At 54.7% G+C, this 19,317-nt stretch overlaps 2 protein-coding genes across 5 annotated transcripts; one reads left to right on the top strand and one right to left on the bottom strand.

Moving 5' to 3' along the window:
• Positions 1-391: 391 nt before the first annotated feature.
• On the bottom strand, positions 392-9,517 carry WDR31 (WD repeat domain 31). 4 transcript variants are annotated; one of them, XM_033077142.1, is made up of 11 exons: positions 9,475-9,517; positions 8,608-8,701; positions 7,201-7,317; positions 6,371-6,500; positions 5,904-5,978; positions 4,849-4,993; positions 4,667-4,767; positions 3,718-3,785; positions 3,227-3,368; positions 2,272-2,434; positions 392-937 (listed from the first exon to the last, which is right to left on the bottom strand). In XM_033077142.1, the coding sequence occupies exons 3-11, from the start codon at positions 7,245-7,247 to the stop codon at positions 777-779; spliced, it is 1,032 nt and encodes a 343-aa protein (XP_032933033.1). In that variant the 5' UTR covers positions 7,248-7,317; positions 8,608-8,701; positions 9,475-9,517; the 3' UTR covers positions 392-776. The 4 variants fall into 4 exon arrangements, with proteins under 4 accessions (XP_032933033.1, XP_032933034.1, XP_032933035.1 ...); XM_033077143.1 differs by lacking the exon at positions 8,608-8,701 and having other exon boundaries at positions 9,475-9,513; XM_033077144.1 differs by lacking the exon at positions 8,608-8,701 and having other exon boundaries at positions 7,201-7,302; positions 9,475-9,512.
• Positions 9,518-9,570: 53 nt separating this feature from the next.
• BSPRY (B-box and SPRY domain containing) lies at positions 9,571-18,727 on the top strand. The gene is made up of 6 exons (XM_033077614.1): positions 9,571-9,630; positions 10,256-10,354; positions 11,267-11,497; positions 12,844-12,869; positions 13,964-14,088; positions 18,088-18,727. Exons 1-6 carry the CDS (start codon positions 9,607-9,609, stop codon positions 18,612-18,614), a joined length of 1,032 nt encoding a protein of 343 aa, XP_032933505.1. The 5' UTR covers positions 9,571-9,606; the 3' UTR covers positions 18,615-18,727.
• The last annotated feature ends 590 nt before the right edge of the window (positions 18,728-19,317 follow it).

The raw sequence follows: 19,317 nt of genomic DNA, 5'->3' as shown, positions 1-19,317 counted from the left end.
AGGAGCCAGGGAATGGCTGGAGCTGGGCCAGGGCAGGCTCAGGTGGAGCTCAGGGAAATGTTCTTCCCCCAGAGGGTGCTGGCACTGCCCAGGCTCCCCAGGGAATGGGCACGGCCCCGAGGCTGCCAGAGCTCCAGGAGCGTTTGGACAGCGCTGCCAGGGATGGACAGGCTGGGATTGTTGGGGGGGCTGGGCAGGGACAGGGGCTGGGCTGGGTGATCCTGATGAGACCCTTCCAGCTCAGGATATTCTGTGATTGCATGAAAACCTTCAGGATTAAAGAGAGGATGGACTGACCCCCCTGCTGTCAGCTGGAGAGCAGCTCTCTGTTCTGTGGCACAGTCAGCACAGTTCTTTCCAGGGAAAATACGATGGAATGAGAGGCCATCAATTAACACAGAAGAGTTATTTAATTACAGTCTCTGCTGGTCCAAACCCAGGTCCAGCTGTGTGCCTGGTGCTCAAGTATCTGTCCTTTGGTCCTGGTGTCTCATTTCCTCCCTCTGGCTGCAGAGAGGCTCAGTCAGGAGCAAGAGCTTGGCCTGAAGGCTCCCAGGGTTTGGCTTTTCTCCTGGACACCTCTGGTGCCTCCCTCTCACCCACAAACCAACCAGCAACTACCCCAGCCCTGCTGCCATGTCCCACTGGCACAGAGTCCCTGCTGCCCACCATCAGGGCAGCTCTTGGGGGTCACTGGGACAGTGTCTGACAGGGCTTCCAGTTCTCAGAACGCTGCCACCTCCTCCTGGGACAGTGTCTGACAGGGCTTCCAGTGCTCAGAATGCTGCCACCTCCTCCAGGGCCAGCTCTGTGCTGCCCCTCACCCGGAGCACGTGGATGCCGGAGTTGGAGCTGGCACAGAGCAGGGTGGAGCTGTCGCAGGCAGCCAGCGAGACCAGCGGGCCAGAGCCCTCGAGGCACAGCGTGGCCAGGCAGGCTGCAAGGGAAGGGACAAGGGAGGGATGCTGGGTTTGCTGAGATGAGGCAGGGACACACCAATCTCCCACCTTCACACTCTGCTCGCCTGAGGTGAGTGAGCTGCTGCCCTCACTGTCCTGGATCCACACATCTCTTCCCCTAGAAGGGAGACTCTCCCCTGTGCACTGCCCAGTCAGGCAGTGGCTGTCAGGGACCCAGGTTGGGCTCTGCCCCTTCCTGGGAGTGGAAGCAGGGCTGGATGGACCTACAGACCCCCCTGGGCAGAGCTGCAGGGTGTGCCCAGAGCCATTTCCAGCACGCCTTTTTCTCCCAAATTTCCTACAGTTTTCCTAAGGGCTGTGCTACACTCACCACACTGTTTTGATGAATCTCCAAAAGGGAAAGAGAAATAAGATTTACAATATCCAGTGCCACATGAGCCTTTGTGTCTGTTATTAAACCCCCTGAAGACAGTTTGTGCAGAGACCCCAGCCCCAGGCTGAGCTGCAAACAGAGCTGCACTTGGCCTGGACCCAGAGGCAGCTGCCTCTCCTGGTAATCTGCACTCTTCCCAGAGCAGCTGGATTATGGCTCACCCAGCTGGGAAGGCAAGAGGATCAAAGCTGGTGCCAGCCCCACAGCCACCCTGAGTACACAGGCACTAGGAAAAGGAGCAGGTAAGAGAACAGAAGGTCCTTCTCTGCAGGAGAGCCTCAGGTTTCTATTTGCAGCCCATCTTAAATGAGAGGGGCTTAGCCCTGGGGAGTGTCTAATGCTGTGAACCTGAACAGCTCCCAAGAGGACTCTGCCTGCAGCACAAGGGTTACTAAGAACCTGCTGCCTGGCAGGGCTAGGCAGGCAAACAAACACCTTTGTGTCCAGCTCAGGGAGGGACTCATCCTCACCACCAGGTTTAACCCCAAAATGCCCGTGATTCCCCTTCAAGAGGACAATCAAAATTAGGGTGTTGGATGATCAGCCCTCTGTCCTCCAGCACAAATTCTGTTCTTTACTACCTTCTACTTATACCTGCAGAAATCTCTGGAGTTCCCATGTTCTTTTTCATCATTTGTCCTCTCATGGCTTACCGCGATGTATCTTTCACAGCTGCCTGGTAATTCTTCCTTTTAGCTGAGGGGAGACCCCTGTCATCTCTGATGTGCAGCACCTTCATGTTTGTTGAGCCCTGGGTTTGCCCTGGGGCATTTCTCCACCCTGCCCTGCAGCTGGCTTGGAGTAAACTCCAGAGACTGCAGCACTCACCCTGCCCATCAGCACCAGGAGACAGAACTGAGGGAAGTGGGTTTGTTATCCAGGAGAAAGGAACACGCAGTGAGCAGGAGCCTCCCCTACCTGCAGTGTCTTGGTCCCAGACCTTCACTGTGCTGTCGCTGGAGGACGTGGCAATGCTGGGGGCGAGGGCAGGGCCCCGGGGCAGGAAAACACAGGAGGTGGTGGTCTGGAAATGTCCTTTGTACTCACACACTCGGCCTCGGGTCTGCCTCAGGTCCCAGAGCTGCAGGAAACAGGCAGTGATAGAGCCCCAGCTCTGCCAGCATGGAGTTGTTGTACCGAGACAGGAAGGTGAGCTGGGATAAAAGAACTCCTCACCAATCCTCAGAGTACCATAGCTACTGCCCTTAATCTTGCTCATGCTCACAGTACTGAGAACATTAAAGCCCAAAGGGTTTTCAGCACCGGTAACTGAGCACATGGCCACATCCATTAGAGCCAGCTAAGGCTGTGCAGGCAGGTGAGAAGTGCCCAGCCTGCTCCCATCCTCAGCCGTGCCCACCCTGGGACGGGATCGTTTCATCCTCTTGATCCTCACACATAGGGCTGAAAACCTGCAGGATTGAATCCCTAGATTGGAAAGACCTGGAGCAAGGGATCCCTTACAGGCTTTCTGCAAGAACCTTGTGTTCCTTAATGCCATCCATTCGGGGTTTTTTGTGTGTTTTACTGAGATGAAATTCCAGACTGGTTTGAGGTGGAAGGAACCTTAAAGAGTTTCAATTCCCTGCTGTGGGCACAGATGCCATCCTCAGTGATGTCCCTAGATCAGGGAGCTCCAAGCCCCATCCAACCTCACCTTGGAGACTTCCAGGGATGGGGCAAATCCCATTGGTTTAATCAGGAGGAATAACTGCTGAGCAGCACGTCCCAAAGGGACAGGCAGGAAGACACCAAGCACTGCTGTGACAGCAGGCCAAGGCATGGGAGCACTCAGACCCTTGAGCACTGAGTGCTGCTCTCCCTGGGTGTGGAGGGAAAGGGAGCAGGAGCCAGGCCCAGCTCAGGCACTCACGGTGGCCTCGGCGCCGTGGCCCGCGGAGCCGCTGCTGCTGCTCAGGCAGTACCGCCCGTCCTGGCTCACGTCACAGCACGTCTGGATGTGCTGCTTGGCTGGGAACGTGTGTGCCACCTGCAGCTCCCGGCTGTCCCACACCCTGCAGGGGACAACAGAGCCCAAGGGAGCCCTGAGGCATCATCACCACCATGGTTTCCCTCTGTGCCCTCCCACGCACCCGCTGTGCCCACGTGCTCTGCCCCGACTGCTCCCAAACTCTCCCTGCATCCCTGCATTCATCCATGCTGGATCACTCTCCAGCTTTCTGTCTCACAAATTCTCCTTTTCACCTGCAGTCACCACCCAGAGCTGCTTCCAGCCCATCCCTGGCAGGACATTGCACTCCAAGGCCCAGGTGAGTTGGCAGGTGGCTTTTAGCAACCAACCACACAACAGCCCCACGTGCCTCAGGCTGTACCTCCCTTCTCTCTGGCCACAGGAGAATTTACCTGGTGGTTTTATCCTCTGAGGTCTGGATGACATAAGGCTCCCCAGGAACCCAGCACAGGTGTGTGACCTGCAGAGAGGGAAGGATGAGCAGGAGCCACCTCTATGTGCAGCCCAGGCTGTGTCTGCCTGAGGATGGAGCCACTGAGCTCCCATCCGCTCCCTCCTCCTGCCGGGTTGGAAATGTTGGATGAAGACATTTTCTGCTCCCCAGTGGGGTCACTGGGGGTGATTGAGGCTGGCAGGTGCCAGCAGCAGGACACAGAGCCATGGGAACAGGGACAGACAGGCACCAGGGGTAGCACCCACACCAGCTCTGGGCTGGTACAGGAGGGAATGCAGCTCCACTACACAGGGCTTTTTCAGCCTGAAGAAAAGGAGGCTCAGGGGGATCTTCTGGCTCTCCACATCTCCCTGACAGGAGGGTGCAGCCAGGTGGGGGTCAGGCTCTGCTCCCAGGGAACAAGCAATGAGAAGAAATGGCCTCAAGTTGTGCAAAGGGAGGTTTAGGTTGGATATTGGGGAAAATTTCATTGCTAAAAGGGTGGTCAGGCATTGGCACTGCCCAGGGCAGTGGTGGAGTCACCATCCCAGTAGGGATTTGGAAGACAGGTAGATGTGCACTTGGGGACATGAGTTAGTAGGGGCTGAGGCAGCACTGGGGGAATGGCAGGACTCTGTCTTAGTGTTTTTTTCCAACCTTAGTGGTTCCATGATTCTGTGTGTTTCCAAACAGCTCTGAGAGCATTGATAAATTGCCAAGAGTCCCTTGGTACCTTTGTTACCTGGAGAAGGGTAACAGCCTCAAGCTGAGCCTGCCCAGGTGCAGTGTCCCAAGGGCTCCCTTTGGCACAAGCTCACAGTAAATTCTCTCTACACAGCTCCATGTGTAAAATAACCATACAGGCAGGGGGATGTTGGGATGGGATTTGAGGAACCAGCAGATCCTACCAGATTCCTGGAGATTGCAGCTCTGCCCACACACTCCCCGGTCTCAGTGTCCCACTTGCACACGGTGTTGTCCCGGGAGCCTGTGCACAGCTGGGAGGCATCTGCACCCACAGGTTCACATCAGAAACACGGCAGGAAACTGTCAGTCAGTCCCTGGGGACTGGGAGTTTGCTGTCCCTCACCTGGGCTCACAGCCAGTCCTGTAACAACCAGGTCATGTCCTGGGAAGTGCTGGCTTGGCCCTGAAGTCCCGTGAAGCTCCCACATCATCACTGTCTTGTCCCGGGATGCGCTGAAGACTCTGCTAGAGTCAAGGGCTGAGGTGACCTGCCAAGGATCAGAAGGAGAAGCTGCTCATCCTCCCACCCAGTTCACAGGGACAGCACAGCTTTGCTCCTGGCTTGCCACAGCCCAACACACACAGGAACATGACTGGGGAGAGCCTGGCCTCGCAACTCTGTCCCTTATCCCTTCAGAGCCAGGGATGGAGGATGGGAGCTCTCAGGTCTTGCTCTCAGAAACCGTTCATTCATTTTACAGGAAAACCTTCTTTACAAACCAAATGAGCCCAGTGCACAGCTGTTTTGAGCAGTGAGGTGAACAAAGACCCCTTTGTCTTTGCAGTACCCTCAGCCCAGGGGACCCACTGGGGCTGTCCCCTGCAGAGGGGCACTGGTCACTCCACACACAGCTCTGCACATCTGCTCTCCCAGAAGCCTTCTTGGCTTTGTCATTCCAATCCCAGGAAGGAAATTAAAGGCCTGCTATTCCCAGAATGTGCCAGTTATGGCACATGGCATGGATATTCCCAGAATATATCAGGCAGGTATGGCTGATTCATGAAATAACATCAAGCCTAGCAGAATGAGACCTGAACAAAAGTGAATGGCATCTCTGCATCAAAAACTTGACCTCATGATTAATCCTGAGCTTTTGCTACAGTCTCTTGAAGGCGAAGACAAGCTTACATCCAGACCTCCTGCAGCCCTGTTTAGTCTGGATGCAACACCCCATGCTGCTTCCAAAAGTATCTGTTGGGACCTTGGGAAAAACCTAATGGCTCTGATCACAGAATCACGAATCCTTAAGTTTGGAAAAAACCTTTAAGGTCATCAGGCCAAATGGTCCCCAGCTGGATACCAGGAATACCCTGATCCCAGCTTTCAGTGTGAATGACAATGATGTGCTCCATCATCCCAGGCTCCCCAGCTCCTGAGGGAGATCCCAGCACTCTCACCTTGGTGACCTCGCGCTCGTGGCCAATGAAGCGGCGCAGGGCAGCCCCAGACCTCCAGCTGGACACAGCCACACTCTGCAGGGACAGGGACAGGGGTCAGCAAGAGCAGGGAGGATTTTTCCCAACCTTGGTTACGTCATACCAAGATTTGTGCACAGTCTGCAGGACAGGGAACAGGTTCCTCTGGTTTTCAGCTCCTAGAGCATGTACAGCTGTCCTTAAAGACAAGTGATGTAAGAGTCAGTGTGACGACCCCAAGCCTGGGTGGGAGCATTTGATGTGATATGAGCTCTGGAGAGGTTACAAAATTTGATTCCATGTGCTCCAGTGCATGTCCTCATTCTAAGCTCATTTTTCCTTTCTAAATCCAGGGACCAACCTAGCTACCATTCACAGAAATGTTCAAAACTCACATTTCAACCTTATTTTGATGTTGACATCTTTTTCTGCCCCAGGGCAAACCTCACCTTATCCTTTCCTCCTGACACACACAGGTCAGGTTTGAGAGCAGCCACAGAGGTGACAGCATCGGTGTGAGCAGGGCTGTGCTGCCGGGAGGCACCAGCGGGTCCCGTCTGTCCCACGGAGCCATCGGCCCTGCAGGAACAGGGACAGCCAGGAGCTGCAGGGGCTGCCAGGCAAGGTCAAGTGCTATTCCCTGGCACCTCTGGCATCTTCTGACCTGACAACATCTGTCTTAGAGAGCCAGAGAGAGGCTGTGAGTGGGATGGAGCACACCTAGCCCAGCTCTAGAGCTGCTGAATATTTGTTTCAGAAGAAAAGAGATTTTGACCTGACCAGCCTCCACAGTCACTCACACGGATCAGGCTCTGCTGCTCTTTGCTGTGACACCTCCCTGGCCACGAGTCCCTCCTGCTGGCACCCTGTGCTGCTCTCCAGGCACAGATCCCTCTCCCTGCTGCCAGGACTGAATTATTTCGTCTTGGCCATGAAAGCTGTGACAGTCTCTGAAGACACGACAAAGCAGTTTGGGTATTTGGGCTAAAGAGCCACTCCTGGAGCTGCTGCCCTTCAGAGCTCTGCCTCAGCCATCACAGAGCACAATCCCTGGCCAGGGTTATGTGCTTGGCCAATCCTGTGAGTGACACTTGGGATTTCAGTCCCCCAAAGAAACTGAGCAGACTTTAGAAGTGAGGGTTAGAAATGAAAACCCTGTTCAAACATCCATTAATGAAACTAAACCCCTGTGCTTGCTATATTGTCTGGTCTTTTGTGTTCTCTCTTCACTCTCACATCTGGTTTATTAGCAAGACCTGATCTCCCAGTGTTGCTTTACCTGTATTTGGCGGTGTGGAAGCTGATTTTACTCTGCAGTTTCCCCATGGCCCTGGCAAGGAGCAGGCAGTGGTGGGTGTCACATCAGCACCTCGGGCACCTGCTGTGGGGACACGACCTGTGGGTGAGGGGACACAGCATCACCAGGGATCCAGAGGGGTTTCTGTTTGTCACACACACAGGATAACGTGCTGGTAATGTGTTTTCTACATCCTAACTCCATTCAGAGCAAGAAGAAAACCTCAGAGGAGGGGACATCTGGAGGTCCTGAGTGGAACCTTCAGCTTAGAGCAGAGCCAGCAGCAGGGTGAGGTCACTGGGACCTCACACTGAGATTAAAAATGCCCAAGCTTGGTGAGGCCACAGCAGAGATGGAGCTGCTGTCTGTCATTCTTTACACCTCCTCTTACTCTTGGATCTGGTCTGGACTTCTATATACCCTGGAGTCCCAATTTTTGGCTTGGTGAAGGCAAACACCTTCAGACTGAAGCTCGTACAGCAACTGGTGGGACCAAGTGCAGGCACAGGCAGCCCCAGTTCAGCTGAGCCAGCCTGGCAATACTTGAATTGATCTTTCCATGAGCTGAGCAACACTCTGGGAAGTGTTTCCATCCCCAAACACCAGTTCCAGGCAAGGCAAGACCATGTGGATTATGCAAGTGCATTCAGCAAACACTTGCTGGCCAGGCTGGGGCCAGGCTGCCCCGACCCTCCCAAGAGGGGCCAGCACAGCCAGACCCTGCAGCAGATCCAGCAGATCCATCCAGGTGAGCAGCAGCATCTCCCCCCATTCCTCACAGGTCACAGACTGAGCAGAAACCAGCCTCAGTGACAGTGAATTGTCACAGACAATAACTGGCTGCTGCTTAGCTCAAGGCACACTAATTGGATTTAGTCTGCTGGCATGCCCATCTTCCACGGCTGTAGCATTTTGCTAATCAAAACCAGGGGAGAAAAACCCCAATCTTCTTTTTCCAGCAAAAAAACTGCTTGAAGATTCTGCCCACCAAAAAAAAAAAAAAAAGTGAAAACCAAATCCTGGAAGCACTGAGCAAAAGGGGTTGATTTTTTACAAAATTCCTTTTCTAATTTTACCCTGACAGCCTTTGTGATTAGCAATTAGTAATACCCAGTTAATCTCCTGCTGTTCTATCCATGAGTTTGCATGTTCCAAGATGTGAGGAACGATCAATCTCACAGCTGAGGGGCCGTGATAATTTGCCAATTTATTATTTCAATCAGACTGAGTGCCCCAATCATTTCCATCAGGAACATGATTTTTCTCTGCAGTGGGAGAACTCTGGAGGTTGCAAAACAAGATTATAGGAAAAGCTAAGGCATGAATTCTGAGTTTTTAGTTCTGATGGTTACTGTTTCCAGCCCACAGTCAGTTAGTGTTCATCCCCACCTGCACATCACAGGGAGCTGCCAGAGGCCGGGGGAGGCTGCAGGGAAGGTGGGAGCTTTGTCCTGTGTCTCACTGTTCTCCTGCCCCTTCCTCGCTGCAAGAAAGAACAGATTTTTCTGTATCCTGGATGAGAACAGTGCTCAGGCAGGATGTTAATCCAAAGCTTTGCTGTCTGTATCCCAACACACATTTATCCATCAGCTGCTCCACCACAAAACTCTAAAAACTCAGGGACCCTACAAAAACTGTTCCACACCAAGCTTCAGCTCCAGCAGCCTGAGTTTCATGCTGAAGGATGCCCTCATCCTCCCTTCCCTCCAAATGCATTGCTTAACAGAAATAAACACTTTTTAAACTGAACTGCTTTTGTAAAATAAGCCACACTGCTGCCTCCACCTGTCCAGGCTCAGCAGTGAAAGCTGTACCGTGGGATAGGGAATGTCAACAACCACAGCAGAGGAACAGGGACCCCAGCAGAGCTGCCCCATCGTCACGGGGGAATAAGCATCCCTTCCAGGAGGGTGTTTGGCTTTGGGGAGAGTGGAGAACACCCTGGGTTCCTACAGCTGAGTGTGACCTCGCAGCGGTGCTGGCAGATCTCTGGGATGGGGGTGTCCCTGTGGGGTTAAACGGGAGCATCCCTGGGATGGGGGCGTCCCTGTGGGGTTAAATGGGAGCGTCCCTGGGATGGGGGCGTCCCTGTGGGGTTAAATGGAGCATCGCGGGTCCCTGGGATGGCGGTGTCCCTGTGGGATGCTCCCGTGGAGCCCCTCAAGCGCCATGTGGCACTGGTAGGGGCGAGGCTGGGCAGCTCTCGGGGAAGGTTGGTGAAGAAAGGTTTGTGAAGGAAGAGTGTGAAGAACTCACCCGCCCCGGCGCCGTCCCGCCCGTGCCGCCCGCTGCCAGCCGCCGGCGGGGCCGGGCCGGGGCGGAGCCGAGCCGGGAGCGCCGAGCGCGGCCGGGCGGGGCCGCCGCCCCCACGGCAGGTGCGGGCACAGCATGGCCCGGGCCGAGCGGCTGCGGGTGAGCCCGGGGACCCGGCCCGGCCGCGGCTGAGGGGAGCCCGGGGCTGCGGGCAGGGGGGCCGTGCGGGTCCGGGGGGGTCTGGGGGTGTAAGGGCTCCGGGGGGTGTGTGGGGGCTCCGGGGCTGTGGGGCAGTGAGGCGTGAGGGGGGTCCCGGTGGGGATATGGAGCCACAGGGGCTCCTGGCGGGCTGTGGGCGTGCGTCGGGAGCTCTGGGACCTCGGGGGTCCCTGGCAGGGTGTGGGGTCCCTGGGGGTGTGTGGGGTCCCTGGGAGTGTGTGGAGTCCCTGGGGATGTGTGGGGTCCCTGGGGATGTGTGGGGTCCCTGGGGGTATGTGGGGCCGTGGGGGTCCCTGGGGATGTGTGGGGTCCCTGGCAGGGTGTGGGGCCGTGCGGGTGGATGCCACGTTGGGCTGGGCTCGCTAAAGGAGCCCCTGGCGGGTGTGGGCCCACCCAAGGATGGGCACGGGGGCTCTGCGAGGGGCTCCTGGCGCGTGTGGGGCTGTTCAGGGGGCCGTGGGGAAGGGGCTCTCTGTGGGGAGGTGCAGGGGAGGTCTGGGTGTGGGTGCCGGGGGCTCGGGGCCCGTCCAGCCCCTCATCCATCACCCCACTGCTCCGTGTCCAGAACAAGCTGGTGGAGCGCTGTGAGCGGATCCAGCTGCAGAGCGCGGCCATCGCCCGGCACGTGGACGAGGTGCTGCCTGCCAAGGACCAGGGCGTCCTGGTGAGTCCCTGGGGCTGGCCCTGCCTTCTCCCTGCTCGCCATTCCCGGCAGGGATGCTCAGCTCCCGGGGGGCGGAGGGAAACATCGGCATGCGGCTGTGGAAATGGAGTGCCAGGGTGTGCCTGGAATTCCTGCTTCATTTGCCTAAAAAATGTGCACAGACAACAGTGTGAGCACAATCAAACATTCTACTAGGGTCAATGCCTTAGAATTCCTGAGTTTATTTGTTCCTTGCTGTCACTGAAGATGAGGACAAAGGACCATAGAATCCCAGACTGGTTTGGGTTGGAAGGAGCCTTAAAGACCACCCAGTTTCAACCCTCTACCATCGCAGGGACACCTCCCACTATCTCAGGTTGCTCCAAGTTCCATCCAGCCTGGCCTTGGGCACTGCCAGGGATCCAGGGGCAGCCACAGCTTCTCTGGGCACCCTGTGCCAGGGCCTCACCACCCTCGTGAGTAATATTCCTTTCCAATATCCCACCTAACCCTGTTCTCTGGCAGTGAGAAGTCATTCCCTCCTGTCCTGTCTCTCCAGGCTCGTGTCCCAAGTTCCTCTCTAGCTGTCCTGGAGCCCCTTTAGGCACTGGAAGGGGTCTAAGCTGTTCCTGGCATCTTTTCTTCAGGCTGAACACCCCTAGCTGTCTCAGGCTGTTCTATTTCTCACCAAGAGTGAATGTATGGAGATTTGCTGAGGGACAGGACTTTGGTCCTTTGCTGGTTGTCACTTAGGTACTGGGGCTGGCTGAGGAGGCAGTGAGCAGGTTTGGGAGTGGTGTGGTGCCAGGTGGCCTGTGCTCAGTTAACAGAGTAGCACTAATGGCTGAGCCCCAGGAGAGCTGGCAGGAGCAGCTGGGGCTCCTGTGGGGGCTGGAGCAGGGCTGATGCTCCTGCCATGTCCCTGCCTGGCAGAGCGCGGCCAGCGCAGCGCGGGAGCTGGTGATCCAGAGGCTGCTCCTCGTGGGGAAGGCCTGTGAGAACGAGGAGCAGCGGCTGCTGGAGAGGGTGCACGCCGAGGAGGAGCGCGCGCACCAGAGCATCCTCACCCAGCAGGTGCACTGGACAGAGGCTCTGCACAAGCTGGGTGCCCTCCGCACATACCTGGTGGACATGATCACCAACCTGGATGACCAGGAGCTGCTGGTGAGTACTGTGAGTCAGGCAGCCCAGAGCTGCACTTTGGTATGCCACTTAAATCAGTGTTCAGTGCTGTGCTGGCAGTAGGGAGGCAGAGGTGGACAGGACATTTGCAGTTCTGGCTCAGGGAACCTCTTTGACCTGGTTCTCATAAACCCCTGTGGTTTCCTGGTGGTGCCTAATCCTGCTCTTGCTTGCAATGAGGTCCAGAACCACCCAGCTTCAGATCTCCAAGCTCTGGGCTTGTAATTGTCCTTAGGCTGCACAGCCAGGACAGCTCTGGGTTGTGACAACAGTTAGTTGTGCCACCAGTTTTCTAGTGTCTAGTTTTAATCAAAACTGACCCTTGGGAGCACCTGCAGCTCTTCTGGAAAGTCCCCTGTGTTGCCTGGCTTAGTGCTGTTAGCCCGTGCAGAGCAGCCTGTGCTTCCCCTCGCTCAGTTCCTTCTCTGGTTATTGAATCATCTGAGTTCACCCAAGTGATTCCTCTCATTTTAGATGTGAGCAGGACCTCTGCCTTTCCACCACCATGCTCAGCCTCTGCTTCCCATGTGTAAATTTGTGAGGAAGGGAACAGCAGTATGGCTTAGAAAACAGACCCAATCCCATGGAAAGAGTGCAGATTTTCCTTTGGTGGTGAAGGCAGTTCCTGTCAGGCCCCAGCACCTGAGTGTGCTGGGCTATAGCTGCATCATAAAGAGGAGAGGTTGGAGAGCAGGATCCATCAGCTGCCTGTGGCAGAGAACAGCCACACCCTTAGGTCCTCCTTTTGGAAGGGAATTAAGGGTTCAGGTGTTCTCCACCTTGGGTTGTTGGTGTTGGTACTTGTGCCTGTCTGGAATCATCAACACATTCCATGCCACAGGAAAGCTGAAGGCATGCAAAGTGCACTGGATTTGAGCAGGGATCAGGTATTTTCTTATCACTTTGCTGTACCTTGAGAGTGCCTCATACCCAGCAGGTACAGAAACAAGTGGGACTGACCATGAGGTCACCTGACTCTTGGCTCAGTCCCTCTGCAGTCTCCTCCTTTGCTGAAAGCCCTGGGGTTGTTTGCTGGGAGCACAGGCTGTTCCTGCAGCCTGCCCTAGTGGGGTGGGGACAGAGAGGGGACAGCAGACAGTGCCCCAACCATGTGTGCAATGTATGGCCTTCAGCCATTCCCAGTCATTTTCTGAGTCTGGAAGTGCTGCAGCTGAAGAAAATGGATGTTGGATGCTCCTGCTGCTCCCCAGGGCTGGGGTTGGGCTGGGTCAGGAAGGGGAACACTGCTCCCCTGGTCCTGGTTTGCTGTGGGGTATCTTCTGTGGGGATTTAAGCTGTGTGATGACTCTTCCTCTCCTTGTCCCCAGCGTGCAGAACAAGAGATCTTCGAGAGGTCAGTACCCAGCTGCTCCTGGTCCTTTCCCTGATCCTGCTCCAAGCTTTCCCTGCTCCTGCTCCACACCTGCATCCCCACAGCTCCTGTGCTGCATGCCTCAGTGACTCAGGCACCCCAGGACACCTCCTTTGTCCCCTGTGCTGCTTTTGTTGAGGACAAGGACAGAGCACAACGTGGTCTCCTGTCTCTGCTCCATGTGCTGTGCTGCACCTGGAGATGCTCCATGTGCTTTCCCAGATCAGCAGTCCTTGCTTATGGGAGAACTTCTGCAGCTCCTTAGAAAACAACAGGGCTTGCTGGGGGATGGAGCAGGCCTGTGCCAGGCTGCTGGCAGGAGGTGGGGTGGTCTGTGCTCTATGCTGGGGTGGCTGGCACATCATTTCCCCAGCTCTGCATGGGCAGGGAAAGCCAGGTGCTGGTCTCACTGTCCCCAACAGCTCTGTCAGTGACACTGGGCTCCCTTTCCTGAGGAAGCACCTTGGTGGCTGTGTTTTTATTGAATCTATTTAATTTTTTAAAGTCATTTATTTCTGTGGCTGCTGTGAGGGTGCTGGCCTGGCTGCACTGTGCTGCCCAGAGGGCCTGTGGGGGTATTTGTGCCAGTAGAGAGTATGGAATGTGCCACAGCATGTGCCCAGCAGCCAGTGCCACAGCCTGTCCTCACAACCAGGAGCCAGCAGAGCCCTGGCTCTGTGCTGGGTGAAACCTGGTGTCCTGGCTTGCTCTGTGCCCAGACCGTGGGGCTCTGGCAATAGAGGGAAATCTGATTCTCTGCCTGTTCATTGTGCTGCCCTGGTACCCTGATGGCTGCTCTCAGACACATTTATTTACCCTGTGTCTGCTGAGTGAGGAGTGTTGACTCAGGCTGCTGGGATGTGTTTTACAACACTGCAGCCCTTTCACAAGGAACTGTGAGCAGAGCCAACTGAAAGTATCACTCAGGGTGAGAGCTGGCCCAGATACTCCTGCTGTGATCTCTCTACAGCCAGAGCTGCTCTTTAACCTCTGCCATACCTCCCCAGGATCTTTTAAACACCTTCCAGCACAACAAATGATTACATTTTCAAACAACTCCCGTTTTCCTTTGCTAGGACGGAGGTGGCAGAGGGAATCTTGGAGCCACAGGAGTCCCTGAAGTTAAACTTTAATCAGACCTGTGTTCAGAGTCCACTGCTGCATCGACTGTGGGCCTGTGCTGTGCTCTGCTGCCTCACAGGTGAGTGTCTCACTCAGATCTCACATGCTCCAGGGATTCTTCACCCTCACTCATGTTGTGCCCAGAGAAACACCCTCATGTGTCCAAACTTCCTCACACTGTGTCCTGCCCCTCTGCTCTCCCAGCCCCTGGTTGTTTCTTGGAGCCCATTCAGGGAGGCAGCAGCAGCTGTGGGAGGTATAGGGGGTGCAGTGGGGGCTCCCCCATTGCTGGTTGTGGCTCAGGAAAGAACTGGAGTTTGACAAGACTGTGTGTTTTATCAGCTCTGTGGCTTTAATGTTGTGTGGTTTCTTTTGCTGTTTCCTGGGTCTCTGAGTGACAGCAGTGAAGCTGATGCTGCTGTGGGACTGTCACAGAAATCTCTGTTCAGTGTTTAGCATTGGGCTGCTGGGGACTTTGAGAGGTGGTTTCATCTGTGGGGTGTCAGAGGCTGCCCAGTGCAGGGAGCAGTGAGTAGCTGGAGCAGTGTTCTGATCACAAGCTGAGGTTGTGCTGTGCATGAGCTGGTGATTCTGGAGGTGTTTGTGCTCTGGCTCAGCTCCTGCTGTACAGCTGAGGCTGCACTGGAGGCATTTTCCTGGCCAATAGACAGGCTCTGGGACTGGTTTACCTGGTTGGTGCTGGCTGTGTTAACAGGGAAAGAAGCTTTTCTTCTGGCTATGATGTGCTTGAATGGCTGGTTGTGAAATGTTTGCTTTTATTCTGGCCTTCAGTCTGTTGTTAGAATATTTCAAATGCATTTTTTGTTTCTCAGAGATGGCAATATCCTTTGTAATTTGCCTTGTGAACCATTCCTAGGGTGGTTTTTCCAAAGCTTCTGTACAAACTTCTGATTTCTGCTCATCTTGCTGTGATTCTGATGAGCTGTTTCCAGTTTTCCCCTGTTTCCAGGCCCATCTCCAAGGACTGCACTTCAGGCTTATATTGCACTCGTGGTTTTAAGTATTAGCTGGAGAGTCCATGCCTATCATCAAGAGTCAAGCACTATCATCATCTACTGCAAACTCTGGTGTTGCTCTCCCTTTGTGATAATTTCCCTCTTTGGAATCTCTGAGTGCTGGCAGTTGAGGAAAGTGTCCCTGCAGGGAGTTGGGACTAGGTGCTCTTTAGGGTCCCTTCTGACCCAAATCACTCTGTGGTTCTATGCCAACCCCTGCTGTGGTGCATTGACAGTGTCATAGAATCTCAGAATTGTTCAGGTTGGAAAAGCCCTCTAAGATCATCTAATTCAACCTGTGATCACCACCTTGTCACCCAGCCCAGAGCACTGACTGCCAAGTCCAGTCATGCCTTGGACACCTCCAGGGATGGTCATTCCACCCCCTCCCTGGGCACTCCCTTCCAGTATTTAACAGCCCATTCAGTGAGGAAATTCTTCCTGAAAAAATCGGTCAGGTTCTCAATGTTCAGAGCCATGGAGTCAAGCAGGAAGCCTTTCTCTAACTTTCTTTGTTGTGACAGGGTTTTTGTAAGGATTCCCCTCCCAACAGTATCCTTGGGAAATGTAATGACTTTGAGGCATTCAATTCTTGTGGTGGGTGTGCTGATGTACTTATTACACAGGAATTTCATTCTCTTTTGGTTTTTTTGAGTGTGTGATTACATGTCACATGTCATTACTGTATGCTGAGGATGCCTGGTGTATCCTTGTGGATCTCATCAGTCCACAGGCCACCTTGGACCAAGCGTTAGAGATTTAATATTAACAGCAGTGGTCTGAGCTTGCCTTAAGACACAGTAATGTGAAGTGTCACTCTCTGGTCTCTTCACTCAAAAGCCAATGAACTGTCTTGTTTATTTGCTTGAAAACAGAATATTCCAAGCCTTGATGGCTCACTCCATAAGCTCTAAAACACTTGGAAAGCAGCTGCAAAAGAGCCTCCATTTCACTCTCAAAAATAAACATGATTCATTTGATGCCTTCACTTGGCATCCAGGCTTCTGTATCACTTCTGTTTGGGGTTGGCAGTTCTTCCTTACACCATGAGATGATGTAAATGTGGCACCATTTTGGGAGGGATCCTGGTTCATGGGAACTTGGATTTTTAAAAGCAGTCAGATGTGCTGCAGCTCACACAAATGTGCTTCCCAGAGCTGTTAGCCATGGGAATTTATTGTGCTGATATTCCTCATGTCCCAAGGCCACCCTGATGGATACAGGACACAGAGAAAATAGACCTGGGGTGAGATGAATTCCCAGTGGAATAATTAGTCAGAATTATATGTGAAAATCCAGATTTAATCATGACAAAATACTTGTGTGAGGGACAAAATTTCCTGATCCAAATTACTCTGCTGTTACTTTGCCAGCACTTCCCCTCCCTCAGATGCTCCTCTGGAACTGCAGTTCCACAGCAAAGCAATGTGGGTGTCCCTGGGGTGGTGTTTCCCTGCACGGACCACCAGGATGCAGCCCTAGGTTAGCTGTGTGTTGCACAACAGGAGGTTTAGTGCCCTCCTTCTGCCAGAGGAAGATAAAGTCTGGTGCTGCTCTGTTTTCTATGAATTCAGAGCAGCATTTGGCTTCCTGGAAAGCTGCTCTGCACACCAGCAGCGTGGGCAGCCCCAGAACCCTGTGGAGAGCTCAGGTTTGGCTGCTGTGTGGGGAAATAAATCATCAGATGAATGAGGCTGGCAGCTGCTGCTGAAGGAAATGCTGGCTTCAGCTCCTCTTTGGGCTCACTCTTGCTTGCAATAACTCCCACCTACCATGCACAGGTGCATGGCACTGATTGCAAAGGGATAATTCAGCCTCACTTCATCTGCCAGGGAGCACCTGGGCAGGTGCAGCCTGAGGAAACCCTGGAGCATTGCTGCTGCTGGGTGTTGTTTGCTGTTAGAGGGATGCTGACCTGGGTCCTGAGTGGGTTTGGCTCTGGGATGACCCTGCTGAGGTCATCCTTTGGTTCTGTAAGGGCTCCTGGTGCTGTGTGCTGGATGCTGAGCAGAGGCTGTTGGGCAATGGCTGGCACGGGTGTGACAGGGTAGAGCTGCTGGCAGGGATGGGCCAGCCACTGAGTCACCCCTCCAGCCCTGGCTCCATGCTGGTTTAAGGCCTAAAATGAAGTGAGGGTGGGGGAAGGCAGGAAAAGGAGGGGCACCTGCTGGCAGGAACTGGGTCTCCTCAGGAGCAGGTGAGTCAGCCTCATCCCTGCCTCACCAGTCTGGGGACTGAAGGACACACTTGTGCAGTTCCACAGCCTGCAGACTTACAGAGGGGTCTCAGGGGGAAGCATGCAGCCAGGGCAGGGCACCATGATCTTAGAGGTATTTTCTAACCTTGACAGTCCTGTGATTCTGTGATTTTGAAGTGGTGCAGACCCACAGTGGGTGCCGTGTCCTCTGGCCAGCCTGGGCTGCTACTGGCTGGGTTTGTGCACCCTCTCCTTTCACAGCAAAGCCAGATCCAGTCACAGCCATGCTCAGCTCTAAGCCTGGTGCCACCTCCCCCCATTGCTCCCTCAGGGTGGGTTGATCAACACCCTGGGGCATTGTAGCAGGAACGAGATTTCCCTGCCCAGCCCTCTCCAGTCCTGTTTTTCTGGCTTTGCAGGTTTTCTGCACACAGCCCTCCCAGTCTTTGGAGGCTCTTGGCTCTCCTTGCTGGGGGAGGAGCAGCCAGGTCCTGCTCACCCACCGTGGGGATGGGAAAGGACAGGAACTGGCTTTGGATCTCTCCCAAAAGTGGGGTGAACCAAACCCGCTGAATTCAGTTTTGTGGGAAGTCAGGCTAAGGTCAAAGGAAGATGAGCAGGGCCTTTAGTGCAAGGTGGAGAGGTGTCTGCTGAGTCTGGGCTTTGGTGAGTCGCCTCCTTGTTGTTTCCCTGGCTCAGAGGAGAAGCTGTGGCACCCAGCACTGTCACCCTGGGGAGCAGATGGAGCCCCAGGAGTGATGTGTGAAGAGAGGTTGGTTTCTTGTGTTTCTCGTGGCCATGACTGCCTCAGGTGGTTCAGATGGTGGCCACTGAGTCAGTGCTCACCACGTGGCTTCTCTTGCAGGCTCACAGGAGATTCACATCGATGAGAAAACCCTAAGCCCCCACCTCAGCCTGTCAGAAGACAAGAGAACCCTGACCTTCAGCCCCAAGAAAGCAAAGGTGGACTCGGACTGCCCCGAGCGGTTTGACCACTGGCCCAACGCTTTGGCCACTGCACCTTTCCACTCGGGGGTGTGTGCCTGGAAGGTCAGTGTGGAGCAGAGCTGTGCCTACAAGCTGGGGGTTTGCTACAGCTCCGTGCCCAGGAAGGGCTCTGCCAATGAAGGCCGCCTGGGCTTCAATGCTGCTTCCTGGGTGTTCTCACGCTACGACAAAGAATTCCGGTTCCTGCATGCGGGGCAGCCCCAGCCCGTGGAGCTGATCAAGGCCCCGGCAGAGATCGGGGTCCTGCTGGACTTTGCAGGGGGGGAGCTGCTCTTCTACGACCCCGACTCCTGCGCCATCCTCTTCTCCCACCGCGAGGCCTTCCTGGAGCCTGTCTACCCCGTCTTTGCCGTGGCACACCAGAGCATCTCGCTCCTCCCATGAGCGGGGTGTGGCCGTGTGTGACTGTGTGCTCTGCACAGTGCCTGGGGGAAAAGGAGCCGGGCAGGGCTGTGGCTGTGTCCCGGGGCCTCCAGACAACACCTCCCTTCACACTACACCTGTTCCTGGCGTGTTTTCTGCAGCTTTCCTCTCGTCTTGGAGCCTGTACCCTGTGCTGGGGTGAGGGTTTGAGAATGCCTGGCTGAGCCAGCTGCTCCTGATTTCTGCCCCACCAAAGGCAACTTTCCAGTCTGCTGGTGGGCTGGAGAAAAGAGAAGTAGTGAGAGATATGCTTGGAGAAATGGCAGGAAGGAAGCCCATGGAAAGGGACGTGGCTGTGCTCTACAACTCCTTGACAGGAGGGTGGAGCCAGAAGGGCACAGGCTCTGCTCCCAAGCAACAGTGAAAGGACAAGAGGAAATGGCTTCAAGGTGAGCCAGGAGAGCTTTAGGTTAGATAGTAGAGAAAATTTCTTCACTGAAAGGATGGTCAGGCCCTGGAACAGGCTGCCCAAGACAGTGATGGAGTCACCATCCCTGGAGGGGTTTGAAAGGTGGTGTGGATATGGCACTTGAGGACATGGTTTAACGGTGGCCTAGGCAGTGCTGGGGGAACAGTGTGACTCGATCCTAAGGGTCTTTTCCAACCTAAATGATTCTGATTCCCTGATTGGGACACAGCTGGGGGTGCTTTTGGAAGGAGCTAC

The sequence above is a fragment of the Catharus ustulatus genome, chromosome 21 (assembly GCF_009819885.2).
Source record: "Catharus ustulatus isolate bCatUst1 chromosome 21, bCatUst1.pri.v2, whole genome shotgun sequence".
NCBI lineage: Eukaryota > Metazoa > Chordata > Aves > Passeriformes > Turdidae > Catharus > Catharus ustulatus.
This window is presented reverse-complemented; position numbering and strand designations above follow the sequence as displayed.